We start from the raw sequence: 14,512 nt of genomic DNA on the forward strand, positions 1-14,512 counted from the left end.
TTCTATTGTTGCAATTTGTTTTTATATCTGTAATAAATGTATGGTTCTATCATACGGATTGCGCTATATTTGTGACAGATATTAACTCTTATTATCTCCAATAACCTGGTGCTCCTTCTGTTTTTGCTTTTAATTCTTGCATTTGTTTCATGATTGGCAATCCTTAGAGTGGATGCGACATTGGATTTTTTTGAATATATATTTCTTATTGTCTACCCATTGAGTAGGGGCACACATCAAGAGTTCTGTTGTTTAGTGATGCCTGAGGAGTCTGTAGATTTTGTCTTAGCAGTGTTGGTGAAAGCAGATAAGAAGAGGGAGTGTTGGATATACCTGACTTAAAGGTATCACATGTTTATTTTATTACATCCCAGTAAAAAGATATCACCTTAGATAAAGCAAGGTAAAATATTAAAGTAATTAATAGAGAACCTCAATTTCCATGGGCTGATAAAAGTGTTTATATGCTGTATATATTCATCATTCCTGGACTCCAGCTCTCAATCACAGCCTATAAGGTCCTTTAAGGTGGGTGAAAAACACATATGGCTCCTTTACCCCTGGCCTCTTAAACACGGCAAGCAAGTTAATGGAGTCCAAAAAAGGTTCCATAATAATTGGAATTAAAATGTCTGAAACCCTGCCTTCTTAAATATCTTTCTAACTTGACAAGACCAGATCTCAGATTTTGTGCGATGTATTTTGCATGAATGCCAAAAGGGTATTAAATAATACAAATAATTAAAGTGGTTTTAAATGTTCCAGAATTTGCAAAGCCGTCAACATATGTCCCCTGGCCATATCTTCATATACTGTAATCTGACTCCAGTTTGTAATTGCATCATACTGTTAGGCAGTGCTCGAAATGGAAATTTAGAAGTGACAGTATGGAAAATGTAAGTGCACTGAATTTAATAGTTTTACAATTAAGGCAGAGAAGTGGCAATTTGGCATACCAGTTCACTTCGACCTTTGCTGTTAGGTTGAAAAAAAAAATTTGTTTGCTTTTTCCAATATCAAGCTTTGAATAACACATTGGACTATACATATCTGGTATCTCCAGTAATTTTCATTTTGAAGGTAAGTTTGGATTTCTCTTAAAAAACTTGTTTGAAAAATGAGTCCTTGGGTTATATTATTAAAGGGATATCTTATGCACAAGTAAAGTTGTTTGAGAATGCAGCCCAAAATGGGTGGTAAAATATATCTAAGGTTAAGTAAGTATGAACAATAGATGAATAGCAGACAAGAATCATAAAGAAATGTCACACATCAAGCTGCACCATTTTCTCCAGTCACACATCCAGCTGCACCATCTTCTCTCCTGTCACATATCAACCTGCACAATCTTCTCCCTCTCACACATCCCGCTGCACCATCTTCTCCCCTGTCGCATGTCCTGCTGCACCATCTTCTCTCCTGTCACACATCCCGCTGCACCATCTTCTCCCCTGTCGCATGTCCTGCTGCACCATCTTGTCCCCTGTCGCATGTCCCGCTGCACCATCTTCTCCTCTGTCGCATATCCAGCTGCACCATCTTCTCCCCTCTCACACATCCAGCTGCACCATCTTCTCTCCTGTCACATATCAACCTGCACAATCTTCTCCCTCTCACACATCCCGCTGCACCATCTTCTCCCCTGTCGCATGTCCTGCTGCACCATCTTCTCTCCTGTCACACATCCCGCTGCACCATCTTCTCCCCTGTCGCATGTCCTGCTGCACCATCTTCTCCCCTGTCGCATGTCCCGCTGCACCATCTTCTCTCCTGTCACACATCCCGCTGCACCATCTTCTCCTCTGTCGCATATCCCGCTGCACCATCTTCTCCCCTGTCACATATCCCGCTGCACCATCTTCTCCCCTGTCACATATCCAGCTGCACCATCTTCTCCCGTGTCACATATCCCGCTGCACCATCTTCTCCCCTGTTACATATCCCGCTGCACCATCTTCTCCTATGTCACATATCCCGCTGCACCATCTTCTCCTATGTCACATATCCCGCTGCACCATCTTCTCCTATGTCACATATCCCGCTGCACCATCTTCTCCTATGTCACATATCCCGCTGCACCATCTTCTCTCCTGTCACACATCCCGCTGCACCATCTTCTCCCCTGTCGCATGTCCCGCTGCACCATCTTCTCCCCTGTCGCATGTCCTGCTGCACCATCTTCTCTCCTGTCACACATCCCGCTGCACCATCTTCTCCTCTGTCGCATATCCCGCTGCACCATCTTCTCCCCTGTCACATATCCCGCTGCACCATCTTCTCCCCTGTCACATATCCAGCTGCACCATCTTCTCCCGTGTCACATATCCAGCTGCACCATCTTCTCCCCTGTTACATATCCCGCTGCACCATCTTCTCCCCTGTCACATATCCAGCTGCACCATCTTCTCCCCTGTTACATATCCCGCTGCACCATCTTCTCCTATGTCACATATCCCGCTGCACCATCTTCTCCTATGTCACATATCCCGCTGCACCATCTTCTCCTATGTCACATATCCCGCTGCACCATCTTCTCCCCTGTCACATATCCCGCTGCACCATCTTCTCCTATGTCACATATCCCGCTGCACCATCTTCTCCTATGTCACATATCCAGGGCCTGATTAAGGGTTCTGGCCGCCCTAGGCTAATACGGCCGCAGCGCCCCCCCCCCCCCCCCTCCTCCGAATATATAGGTGTATAGGAACACTCCTGAATATGAATGTTCAGGTGTATTCTCCAGCATTCAAATTTAGACAGATTGTGCCATTGTCTCTTACCTGTCCTTGCTCTTCTCTCTTGCAACTTTGTTATCCTCTCGCTGGCTTCTGGAAAGTTGGCGTCCTGTTTTGAAAATGCAAAAATGTATTATAATGCAAACCCTAAATGATTAGGCCCTTAAGTTAAAACAAAACACTCCATTATGGCCAGCTAAAAGTACCCCATTGGACAGGCATATATAAGCAATATCTGAATATTTGTTGTCAATCAAATACAAACCTCTACCAGCCCCATCTCACTAATATTTAGTATTCTAGTGATTGCTGAGACCACCAATGTGACCACCACACAATCATGAGATTCTGCCCCCAAAGCTGCTCTATTTTTTAAATACCCCCTGCAGCCATTTTCCTTAACCACAACCCCCGCCCCACAGCCATTTTCCTTAACCCCTGCTGCAGCCATTTTCTTTACCTCCCACCCTGCATCCATCCCCCTTGCAGCTATTTTCCTTACCTCCACTCTGTAGCTATCCCCCCCCTGTCACATCAAAACTCCCCCAGTCACATATATCAGCCCCCCTCCTCTGCCCTCCTTCATACATATCAACCTCTCTCCCTCCCTATAGATTTTCATGGCAGCCCCCCTCCCACCGTATAGATTTGTATGACAGTCCCCCTCTCCCTCCCTATACATATGCATGACAGTCCCCCCTCTCCCTCCCTATAGATATGCAGGGTAGTCCCCCCCCCCTCCCTATAGATATGCAGGGCAGTTCTCCCCCTCCCTATAGATATGCAGGGCAGTTCTCCCCCTCACTATAGATATGCAGGGCAGTTCCCCCCCTCCCTATAGATATGCAGGGCAGTTTCCCCCCCTCCCTATAGATATGCAGGGCAGTTTCCCCCCCTCCCTATAGATATGCAGGGCAGTTCCCCCCCTCCCTATAGATATGCAGGGCAGTTCCCCCCTTCACTTACCTGTAGTTGTGCCAGCGTCGCTCCTCTCCTCAGATCAGCAGATAGGAAGTGAAGACGTCCTGCTTCCTGTCTGCTGCACAGCAACAGGCAGCCTGGCGATTGGCTGTGTGTTGCTAACCACTGACCACCAATGCTTTTGATCGTCGAGCCCTCCACCCCCCCGTGGCAACACCCCCCCCCTCCCCCACCCCCCCCAAAAAAATGAATGAAGAAAAAAAAAAAAAAAAGAATGAAAAAAATAAATAAATACCCGCAGCGCCGCGCCCCCCGGGACCCAGCGCCCCAGGCTGCAGCCTGGTCAGCCTAGTGGTTGATCAGGCCCTGCACATATCACGCAGCACCATCTTCTCCCCTGTCACATATCACACAGCACCATCTTCTCCACTGTCACATATCCAGCTGCACCATCTTCTCCCCTGTCCCTGTCACACATCCCCCCTGCACTATCTTCTCCCCTGTCCTACATCCGCCTGCACCATCTTCTTCCATGTCACTGTCACATATCCAGCTATATGGTGCAAAAAAGCTATATAGTTGCATGAATACAAATTAAAATTATAAATTCAAATATAAAATTAAGGATATAAAGACAACAGAAAGATCAGATACCAGGGACTGGAGTGAAAAACAGGAAGAATAGCATATTACATACTGTATATTTATCACTTGTTCTTATGAGTGACTGAAACACTTGTTCTAATCGGCCTGGATTCCCTTATTTCATTCTCATTTTAAAGGTTTCCACTATGAACTGTATGTCTTTAGGGTTAAACGTGTGCCTGGAAAGACATGTCATATTTGCCATACTCATTTATATGCTCACTTCATTTCCAGGTAATATATTATAAAGAGCACAAAAAATAACATCAGATATGCTACCATTTACAGTGTGTAATATTGTTTTGATGGCACGTAAGTGTTTTTTTTTATGACAAGTGGACTGTAGGATCATTTACAAGTCACTGCACTTTCCACTACAGAGAAGAAGGAGAATTCAATACAGAGCCAAACCACACTGTTTTTTCAGCAAAGAACTATAGTCAAGAGATGCTTATAAGACTGAAATCTGGGAAGACAACATTTGTGATAACATTCTTGCATCATCCCTCAATGACTAAGAAGGGTAATTAAAAATATAATGGAGAGTGAATAGAAATACATTGAGGTATACAGCATATATATGTTGTGGTATTGAAAAACATGAAGTATGATTCTCTGTTTTTAGGATTTTTCTTTAAGACAAAATGATGCTCATTTTAGCAGTATTTTAGGTTAACAAATTAAACTAAAACATGGTTGCCTAAAGAGATAGTAGATGGGAATTTGAAGTGTTATTTTAATTCTTTCCACCATGCTTATTTAAATCTTTACCAGGAGAAGTATCAAAGCAGTACCAAAAATCAGAATGTGATCATTCAATTTGTTAAGTATAAAGCAAAAAAATAGGCGCATTTGTGCAGAAGTAAATTAACTTCATGCCCATATGTTTTGCAGTTTGATTGACCCTTATTGAGTTACAAAAAAGACTAAAGTTACACAGCTTGTCCTAATTCCTAACTGTAAACCTTGTATGTAAAGATAAATGAGGTTAATGGCAAAATGCTTCCAGCTGCTAAGTTATAAGCACACACACACTGGTAGGTACAGACTACCAATACATTTTACATGTAAACTAAATTATATATCAATTCAAAAATTAGATCGGCTAAAAGCATGGTTTGGTATTCCAAAGGGACTTCAGACTTGTGATGTTTGGACAATTTTGAATAAATATAAATGTAGAAACTTAGATGCATTCAAATCTCATTTTACTTTTCTACAGATCTATTGTCTATGCTCATGCTCAAACCTATGCAGACTCCTGTTGCACCCAAAATGGAAAATTATGCTAGCTCTCACCCTTTCTCATTCATATGAGATTTTCTTACAATCCCTATCTGTTAGAAGATGATAGATGATGAGCAAATTATGTCAAGTGGGACAGGTAGCTATATACATTGACAATTATATACTCAGTTTAATAATCAGACGTCTTAAATAAAATCCTATTCAACAGTGAACTTTAGTAACCTTACGGTTTCTACTCCATTATCTATTATGTACAGTCAAAATGCACGTAACTCAACATTCTTAAGAATCTACTAACACTCATTATCATTATCTTCCCATTTACACATTAAGGCTGGTAGGATCCAAAAGGGAACTCGATTTATTACATATTCCCTCACAAAAGTTTAAACATGAATAATAATTTAATTGTATCTTCAAACACTACTTGCTTATCAGGGTTTTGATGGAACGGGAGAAAGTGCTAACTGCTGTTGCCACCGTGGCAGATTGCTTGGCTAACTGTCCTACAACAGTCCGACTCGGTCCAGTTGTCCGAGTACTAGATTCCTCTGCTGCTCTGAGCAAGAATGTATAATTTCTCACTACTTCTTCTACCTTACACAACAGTTCTTGACGTTGACTTTCTAATCGGATCACAAACACCAGTTTTACAAAAGTTTCAATTAGGCCACAGAGAACCTTAAAGCTGCAAGTCACTGCAGTCAGCATATGCTCTGGATTCTTATCTACTCCAGCCATTCTCCTACAAGATGCCCTGAACTCTTTGAAGCGCAATGTCAGCTCCTGCTTGCGTTGACCAAGATGCACTGAATCTAGCTTGGGCTCTCCAGCCTCAGTGCTGATAAGACACTGACGCAACACAATAAGAAGTTCACTGGTGTCGAACTGCACAGACATAAAGCCCTCAGGAAGAGAATAGGAATGCCCTCGTAAAGCATTCAACTTGGCCAGACTGCCTTCAAAAGTGGCAGTACGAAGATCAATCTCTTGTGTTTGATTATCTTCAGGTCCAGTGCACACAGTGGCATCTAGTACTTGAAGGGTCTGGCTTAAAATAGGGGGTGCCTCTGAATTTAATCTCATTCCTGGAAGAATCTGCATGGGAATGGAGTAGGATAATTCATCCCTGTCATTATTGTCATCAGCAGATGAGCATCTTCGACAGTTAAAGCAGTGACGAATAGAGCAACACTTATCTCCTGAAATTGCTTCTTCTTCAGGCAGTTTTGTCTGGACAGAGAAAACTTCTTCCTGCTGTGGGAGAATAAATGGGCTTTTTCTCTCCTCCCTGCTTCCTGATATATTTTGTGTTTTGTTTTTAAGTATAGAGGGCTCACTGTCCTTCTTCTGTGACTTAGTAGGAGGCAGGTTGTAGGGCACTTGCTTTTTTTCTCCCTCATTGACATTATATTTTTTTGGCAGCTTTGTGTAGTGAAAAGAGTTTTCACCATCTGCTGTACAAGTGGTTAGACATGAAGTCATCTTTTCTGTGCCCCGGGACTCAAGACTGGTAGAACGTACAAGTCGAATTCCTGTAGGACCTGTTGTTCTATTTTTTTGCTCAGGCTCCAGAGGAGAGTTAGATTGGATGCGTATGCCTCTTATGATACGTTTGCAATCACAGCTTCGTCTCTGTTCGCGTGACATACCTGGAACTTTTTGTACAGGACTGCTACGTACCTGACAAGAACAGCGTCCAGGTTCCAATGGGCAAGGTATTTCCTGGTGCTGAACACTTATTTTACCCTGTGGCTTCAGCAGTTCTTCTAGAAACTCCATCTCATACTGCTTAACCTTGCGCAGCTGTGCTTGACGCTCATCAGTTTCACGTCTTATCCGTGTAGGGAATGTGGCAGAAAACAGTTTTCGCAACTTGAAGGGGGCTCTGGCCCTTGGTTTAGCTGGTGCATCACATTCCTCAAGTTGAATTGGAGTAGGCACTTTTTCAGGTATCCATGAGGTTGTTGCTAAGTCAGTGTTTGATTTGACTGTCATTTTTGCATTGTTTCTAGTAATCATAAAGCTGTTGGGCCCAGAGGGCGTTGTCTCTAGTTGGATATTTTTCTGATTTGCTTCTTGCTTTATTTTATTAAGGTTTGGTGAAATCAAAATGTTTACAGAGGATTTCGTTAGCTCCTTTTTTTCAACAATTTTGTGGCTTTGTTGTTGCTCCTCAAGGCTCCTGGCAGAACAAGCTTTGGCATGGAGCCTCTCATCATCTGTTGGGGATAAATGTAGTACATCATGACCCCCATTCCTAGTTTCACCCAGGGTGGCTGAAGATAAGTCTCCTTTTGACAATTGACAATCACATGGGCTATCTGGAGATGTTTTATCTTCTTCACTATCCTTATCTCTCTGTGTTGTAGAACATTTGATGATGGTCTTTTCAGTTGAAGATGATTGGTTTTTTTTTGAATACCCTTCAGTGCGGGCTAGAGTTGGGCTGCAGCTCTTCTTTGAAGGATTTTGTGAGATCATTGAGGTAATTAGAGGAGTTGTAAAGCAAGGGTCTTTCTTGGATTTTTCAGAAGGTTTAAGTTTAGAAATTCCACTATTTAAATTAAATCGTGGACTCGAAGGAGCTGTTGACTCTTGTTGCAGGCCAGCCCCTATCAAACTTTGTTGCAAAAGAGCAGGCTTTAATAGGGGGCTAGTTTCCATTCGACCCAGAGAATAAGGAGAAGTGAGAACAGCCTGAGCTGCACAGGTCTGAATTCTATATGGGAGGTCCTTCCTTGAAAGTAGACTCTCCTTGTTGAGGTGGTGGGCCAGGAAGTAGGCAGTGTTGTGATGTTGTTTCATAGCTGTAACCATATCTGATACATCAGTCAATTCTGAGGAATTTGTTTCATGACCAGAATCCAGTGATGACTCAGGAGTGATGGCAGCAAGGACAATTAGGCCTAGATAAAAAAAAGATTCACAATAGCTGGTCATAGCAAATATGATCCTTTTCATCTTACAAGCAATTTGACTCCATTGAATGTGTTCCCATAACAGTTTCTAATGGTATGTGCAAGAAATAGTAAATGAAGATAAAACAAATCTAAATATGATTATTACAAACAATGGTCCCACTATAACCATATAACAAATGCATCACAAGTGGCAGTAAAAATCTATTAATAAGTTAAAACTTACAATGATTATACATCACTTAAACATGCTATGTTTGGCTAGATATAAAATTATAAAAAAAAAAATGTTTAAATATGGAAGGCTGACCAAAATTGTCAGAAAGTTATTAAAGTTGATAGTTTTCCTGGTCTGGAGATGGTGAGCACTAAATTATTATAGAGGGACAAATATAAAAAACAGAAAGCATCCATAAAATTATATCCTATAAATGATATACTTGTATTACATTTTCAATTGTGGTACTTCAAATTGTTATGTTTGTTTTACTACCTGCGGGTAAATGTATCAATCTCTGGTTTCTTCAACTCGCGGGAGTTCGGCGAGATAACAGCTAAAATTTAAAGCGGCGCTGCCTTGTAAAGAGAAACTTGCCTTTACAAGGCAGCGCGCTTTAAATTTTAGCTGTCATCTCGCGGAACTCCCGCGAGTTGAAGAAACCGGAGATTGATACATTTACCCCCTGGTCTTTGTAAGTGCAACTTACTTTTCTTTGTCATTTTTTTTTGTATTGCTCTGCAATCAAATCTATTACAAATTAGCTAAAAATAGGCCACAAAACTATTGTATCAAAAATGAGCACACCGGAAAAAGTCACACCCCCAAAATGTTTTTACCACATCAGGATGCTGCTGGAAATTGGTTGCAGATGATTATATGGGCAAAAGGTGCTATTTGCTGTTAACTTATAAAGCAGACTCATAAGTAATTAATAAGGGAGAACATCTGAACATGAAATTTTGATGAAAGACTTCATAATTTAATAGTTATTATCATTGCACTTGATAATAACTATTAAACTATGAAGTCTTTCATCAAAAGTTCATGATATTGTCAGACGCCGTCTCCGTGCTATACCTGCCGCACAGAGACGGACGTCTGCTTCTGTGACAGAGCGCTCGGTTGCCAGGCAACCGAGCGTACTTCCGGGTCAGCGGTCGCGCGTTCCGTTGCTAGGCAACGGAACGCTTCCTAGTAACTCCGGCGGTGGTGTTTAGCGTCACCACCGCCAGTGATTGGACTGCACTTGTATAAAAGCCTCACTCTGGCACATGGAGAGTGCCAGAGTATTAGGTCTCATCCTAGCTCCAGCGTTCCTGTGTACCGTTTCCAGCGCTTCCTGTGTATTACCCGGCTTGTTACTTACTACCCCTGTTCTGTGCTCCCTGTGAACTTGACCTCGGCTTGATATTTGACTCTTCCTCCTGTGCTTCTGACCTCGACCCGGCTACCCTGACTACGGCTTTGAACTTTCCCTTGGACATCTCCTGAATTCACGGTTTGGACTGGGCCTGTACGACACCGCTTTCATCTACTGCTTCACTGATTACTCCCTTGGAGGACCGCGACCTGCGTGTTCCCGCAGCTAAGACCACACTTCCTTGCGGGGGTCCCTGGTGAAAACCAGGAACACGTTAGACTCCGCACCTCTTGGGTGAGTAGTGCAAAAATCAGTAAGCAAATACCCTAAATCTGTGACAGTATACTCTGGCCATGACGTCAGATGGAAAAGGTGAACCTACAACTCGGGACCTCATTATCCACCTGGGTCGCCGAGTGGAACAGCAGGAGGCGGACCAGGCTCGTTTACTCCAGTGTGTGCAGGGAATCCTATCTCGCCTGGACTCTCTATGGGCAGGACAAACACCTCCTACAGAACCATCTGCGGCTCCTTCTCGCTCTGCAGTGGCCCCTGCGGCTCCTGCTGCCCCTCCAGCCACCACTACTTGACTAAGAATACCTTCCCCCGATAAGTTTGACGGGGATCCAAAAAAATGTAGAGGGTTCCTTAACCAGTGTGCCATTCACTTTGAGTGTAACTCTACAGCATTCTCCTCGGAACGTACCAAGGTAGCCTTCATAATTTCGCTACTCAGTGGGCAAGCCCTGGCCTGGGCATCCCCGTTATGGGAGCACAATGACCCTTTGCTGGAGGACTCCGCGGCTTTTAATGACATGTTCCGGAGGGTCTTCGACGAACCGGGCAGAGTCTCTTCTGCTGCATCTAGCCTCTTAAACCTGCGACAAGTTTCTATGTCTGTCGGGCAGTATGCCGTACAATTTCGGACTCTCTCCTCTGAGTTTCGATGGAACAATGAAGCCCTCATTGCTTCCTTCTGGCAGGGTCTTACCGATCGAATTAAGGACAAATTGGCTACCAGAGAACTCCCCTCGGAGTTGGACGCCCTCGTTTCATTATGTATCAGGATCGATCTTCGTTTTAGAGAGAGAATTTCAGAAAGGTCCTCTACAAGACGGACTCCCCGTTTGGCTCCCCAATTTCAAAACCCAATATCTTCCACTGAAGAACCTATGCAGCTTGGCCGCTCTAAACTAACGTCTGAAGAACGCGAGAGACGGTTCAAGCAGAGATTATGTCTATATTGTGGGGAGTCTGGTCACGTTCTAAGTCTCTGTCCCAAGAGACCGGGAAACACCTCCTCCTAGACGGTAAGAGGGAGGCCGCCTTAGGAGTCACCGTTTCCACTCCCTACTCCACCTCCAATCTCGAGTTTCTCATGCCTGTCCAGCTCTTGACTACTAAAGGACCCAAACAAATCTCTGCCTTCGTGGACTCCGGTGCCGCAGGAAATTTTATTTCGGCCTCTCTTGCTTCAGAGCTCCAGTTAACCATTCAAGATCTACCCCAACCGCTTACCCTCACTGCCGTGGATGGTAACCGTGTCAGCAACGGTGTCATCTCCAGCATTACGAGTGCGGTTCAATTGTTTTGTTAGTAGGAGCCTTACATCAAGAGTGGATCCAATTCCTAGTATTACCACAGTCTATTAACCCACTGATACTGGGTCTTCCTTGGCTCAAGAACCATTCTCCTCAATTTGACTGGGTTCGTGCGGAGGTTATTTCCTGGGGCCCGCAGTGTCATAAGCAATATATTCCCTCACACCGCTTTCAAGTCTGTCATACTCAGACGAATTCTAAAACCTGTACATTACCTTCGGTCTATTCAGCCTTTAAGGACGTCTTCTCCAAACAAAGATCAGAGATTCTTCCACCCCATCGCCCGTGGGACTGTCCGATTGAATTAATCCCGGGAAAACAAATTCCTTGTGGTAGGACGTATCTCCTGTCCTTACCAGAGACCCAAGCTATGTCACAATACATATCTGAAAACCTAGCCCGAGGGTTCATTAGAAAATCATCTTCACCAGCCGGAGCAGGATTTTTCTTTGTTAAAAAGAAAGACGGATCCTTACGCCCGTGTATTGATTATCGGCAACTAAATAAAATTACTATCAAGAACCGTTATCCATTACCCCTTATTATGGACCTTTTTGACAAGATTAGTGGAGCCCGCATCTTTACCAAACTAGATCTCAGAGGGGCATACAATTTAGTACGGATCCGTCAAGGAGACGAGTGGAAGACAGCGTTTAACATGCGGGACGGACATTTCGAATATCTAGTCATGCCATTCGGGCTTAGTAACGCCCCCGCAGTATTTCAATCCTTCGTTAATGAAATCTTCCAAGACTGTTTATATCACTTTGTCGTTGTCTATTTGGACGACATTCTAATCTTTTCCCAAGACATTGCCTCCCATCGACACCATGTGAAGGAAGTCTTACTCCGATTACGAGCTAATCGACTCTTCTGCAAACTAGAAAAGTGTATCTTTGAAGTGGAACAAATCTCTTTCCTTGGGTAAATTGTTTCCGGAGCAGGATTAAGCATGGACCCACTAAAGGTGTCTGCCATTACCAACTGGCCTCTTCCCCAGGGCACCAAGGCCATCCAAAGGTTTATTGGATTCGCCAATTATTACAGACAATTTGTTAAAGGGTTCTCCTCCATTATTGCACCTATAACAGCGCGGACACGAAAATCAGCCAACCCCAGGAATTGGTCTCCAGAAGCCCTAAAGGCATTTAATCTCCTGAAACAGGCCTTTTCATCCGCTCCAGCCCAGTCTCAACCGGATCAATCTGAACCCTTTTTTCTAGAAGTTGACGCCTCTGCTATAGGTGTGGGGGCAGTACTCTTCCAAAAATCCAAAAACGGTTCTCATTTACCTTGCGAGTTCTTTTCCAAAAATTTTTTATCCCACGAGAAGAATTATGGAATTGGTGACAAAGAGTTACTAGCTATCAAGGCTGCCCTAGAGGAGTGGCGACACTTACTTGAAAGTTCACGTCATCCAGTAACGGTCCTTACCGATCATAAAAACCTGCTTTATGTTAGCGAGGCTCGATGCCTCAATCCACGCCAAGCTCGATGGGCATCGTTCTTCGCACGTTTTGATATCATCCTGACCTACCACCCAGGATCCAAGAACATCCGAGCTGATATCTCGATCTTTTGACAACACGAATCTCTGTACTTCCTCTGAACCCCTACCCATTCTAAATCCTACCAGGGTTATTGCCCTTACCAAAACCATGGCCAAGACACCCCCAAGGGGCTGTTCCTTCTTAGAGCCTAATTTACGAATTAAAGCTCTCTGATGGGCGCATTCCTCTAAATTGGCAGGACACGCTGGTGTTAAGAAAACTCTTGAATTTCTTCATCAGAGATATTGGTGGCCGACACTACATTCAGATGTACGAAGTTTTGTGGCTTCTTGTGATACATGTGCCCGTTGTAAGAACCCCAGAATGGCCCCTTCTGGACTCCTTCAACCACTTCCCATTCCAGATTTCCCTTGGCAAAAGCATATCCATGGATTTCATCACAGACCTTCCCCCCAGCAATGGATACACCACTATTTGGGTTGTTGTGGACAGATTTTCTAAAATGGCCCACTTTGTACCTTTGTCTGCTCTACCATCTGCTTCTCAGTTAGCTTCTATCTTCATTAAAAAAATATTTAGACTTCATGGATGTCCTCGTGAGATCATCTCTGACCGTGGAGTGCAATTCGTTTCCAAATTCTGGAGGGCCTTTTGTAAAATACTTGGGTCTGACCTCAAGTTTTCATCAGGTTATCATCCACAAACCAATGGTCAAACGGAGCGGGTTAACCAAGATCTCGAAGTCTTCTTACGATGTTTTTCTTCAGATAATCAAGCAGAAAGGGCTAATCTCTTACCCTGGGCGGAGTTTTCTCACAATATTCATCATCACGAGTCTACTGGTGCCTCTCCATTTTTTATTGTTTATGGTTCCCAACCCACCCTCCCAGATTTTTCCAGCCAAAGTTCCTTGTCAGTTCCCGCAGTGGAGGATGTCATGCGGAACTTTTCTCAGATTTGGTCTAACACGAAAGCTAGACTCCAAGAGACTTCCCTACGCTATAAGCAAGCAGCAGACCGCCATCGGAGACTGGTCCCTCTTTTACAGGTTCACGACAAAGTATGGTTATCCACACGTAACCTTAAGTTAAGAGTACCTTCTCAAAAATTGGCTCCCCGTTATATTGGTCCCTTTTCCATAACACATGTGATCAATGCAGTAACCTACAGACTCCGGTTACCCCCTTCCCTGAAGATCCACAATGTCTTTCATATCTCTCTTCTCAAACCACTTGTACTCAATAAATTTCATCAGGCGCCTCATCGTCCAGCTCCTGTACGTACTACGGAAGGTGAACAATTTGAAGTTAGTCGTATCCTGGATTTCCGTATCCTTCATGGACGACACCAATTCTTAGTACATTGGAAAGGCTTTGGGCCAGAACAGAGATCCTGGGTGCAAAAAGAAGATCTCCACGCCCCACGGTTATTGAAACAGTTCCTCAAACAAAGATCTATCCAACAAAGTAGGGCAGGAGGTACTGTCAGACGCCGTCTCCGTGCTATGCCTGCCGCACAGGGACGGACGTCTGCTTCTGTGACAGATCGCTCGGTTGCCAGGCAACCGAG

The 14,512-nt window shown here is 43.8% G+C and overlaps 1 protein-coding gene across 3 annotated transcripts in view; it reads right to left on the bottom strand.

Annotated features, from left to right (window-relative positions):
- Positions 1–4,131: 4,131 nt before the first annotated feature.
- The window catches only part of FRMPD3 (FERM and PDZ domain containing 3), a 735,664-nt gene continuing 725,283 nt past the window's right edge, over positions 4,132–14,512 (bottom strand). For all 3 annotated transcript variants that reach the window (XM_075184613.1, XM_075184611.1, XM_075184612.1), the window contains one exon: positions 4,132–8,458. In XM_075184613.1, coding sequence (XP_075040714.1) covers positions 5,973–8,458 — 2,486 coding nt within the window. In that variant the 3' untranslated portion in view covers positions 4,132–5,972. The remainder of the gene's footprint in view (positions 8,459–14,512) is intronic.

Source organism: Mixophyes fleayi, chromosome 9 (assembly GCF_038048845.1).
Source record: "Mixophyes fleayi isolate aMixFle1 chromosome 9, aMixFle1.hap1, whole genome shotgun sequence".
NCBI classification, from domain to species: Eukaryota; Metazoa; Chordata; class Amphibia; order Anura; family Limnodynastidae; genus Mixophyes; species Mixophyes fleayi.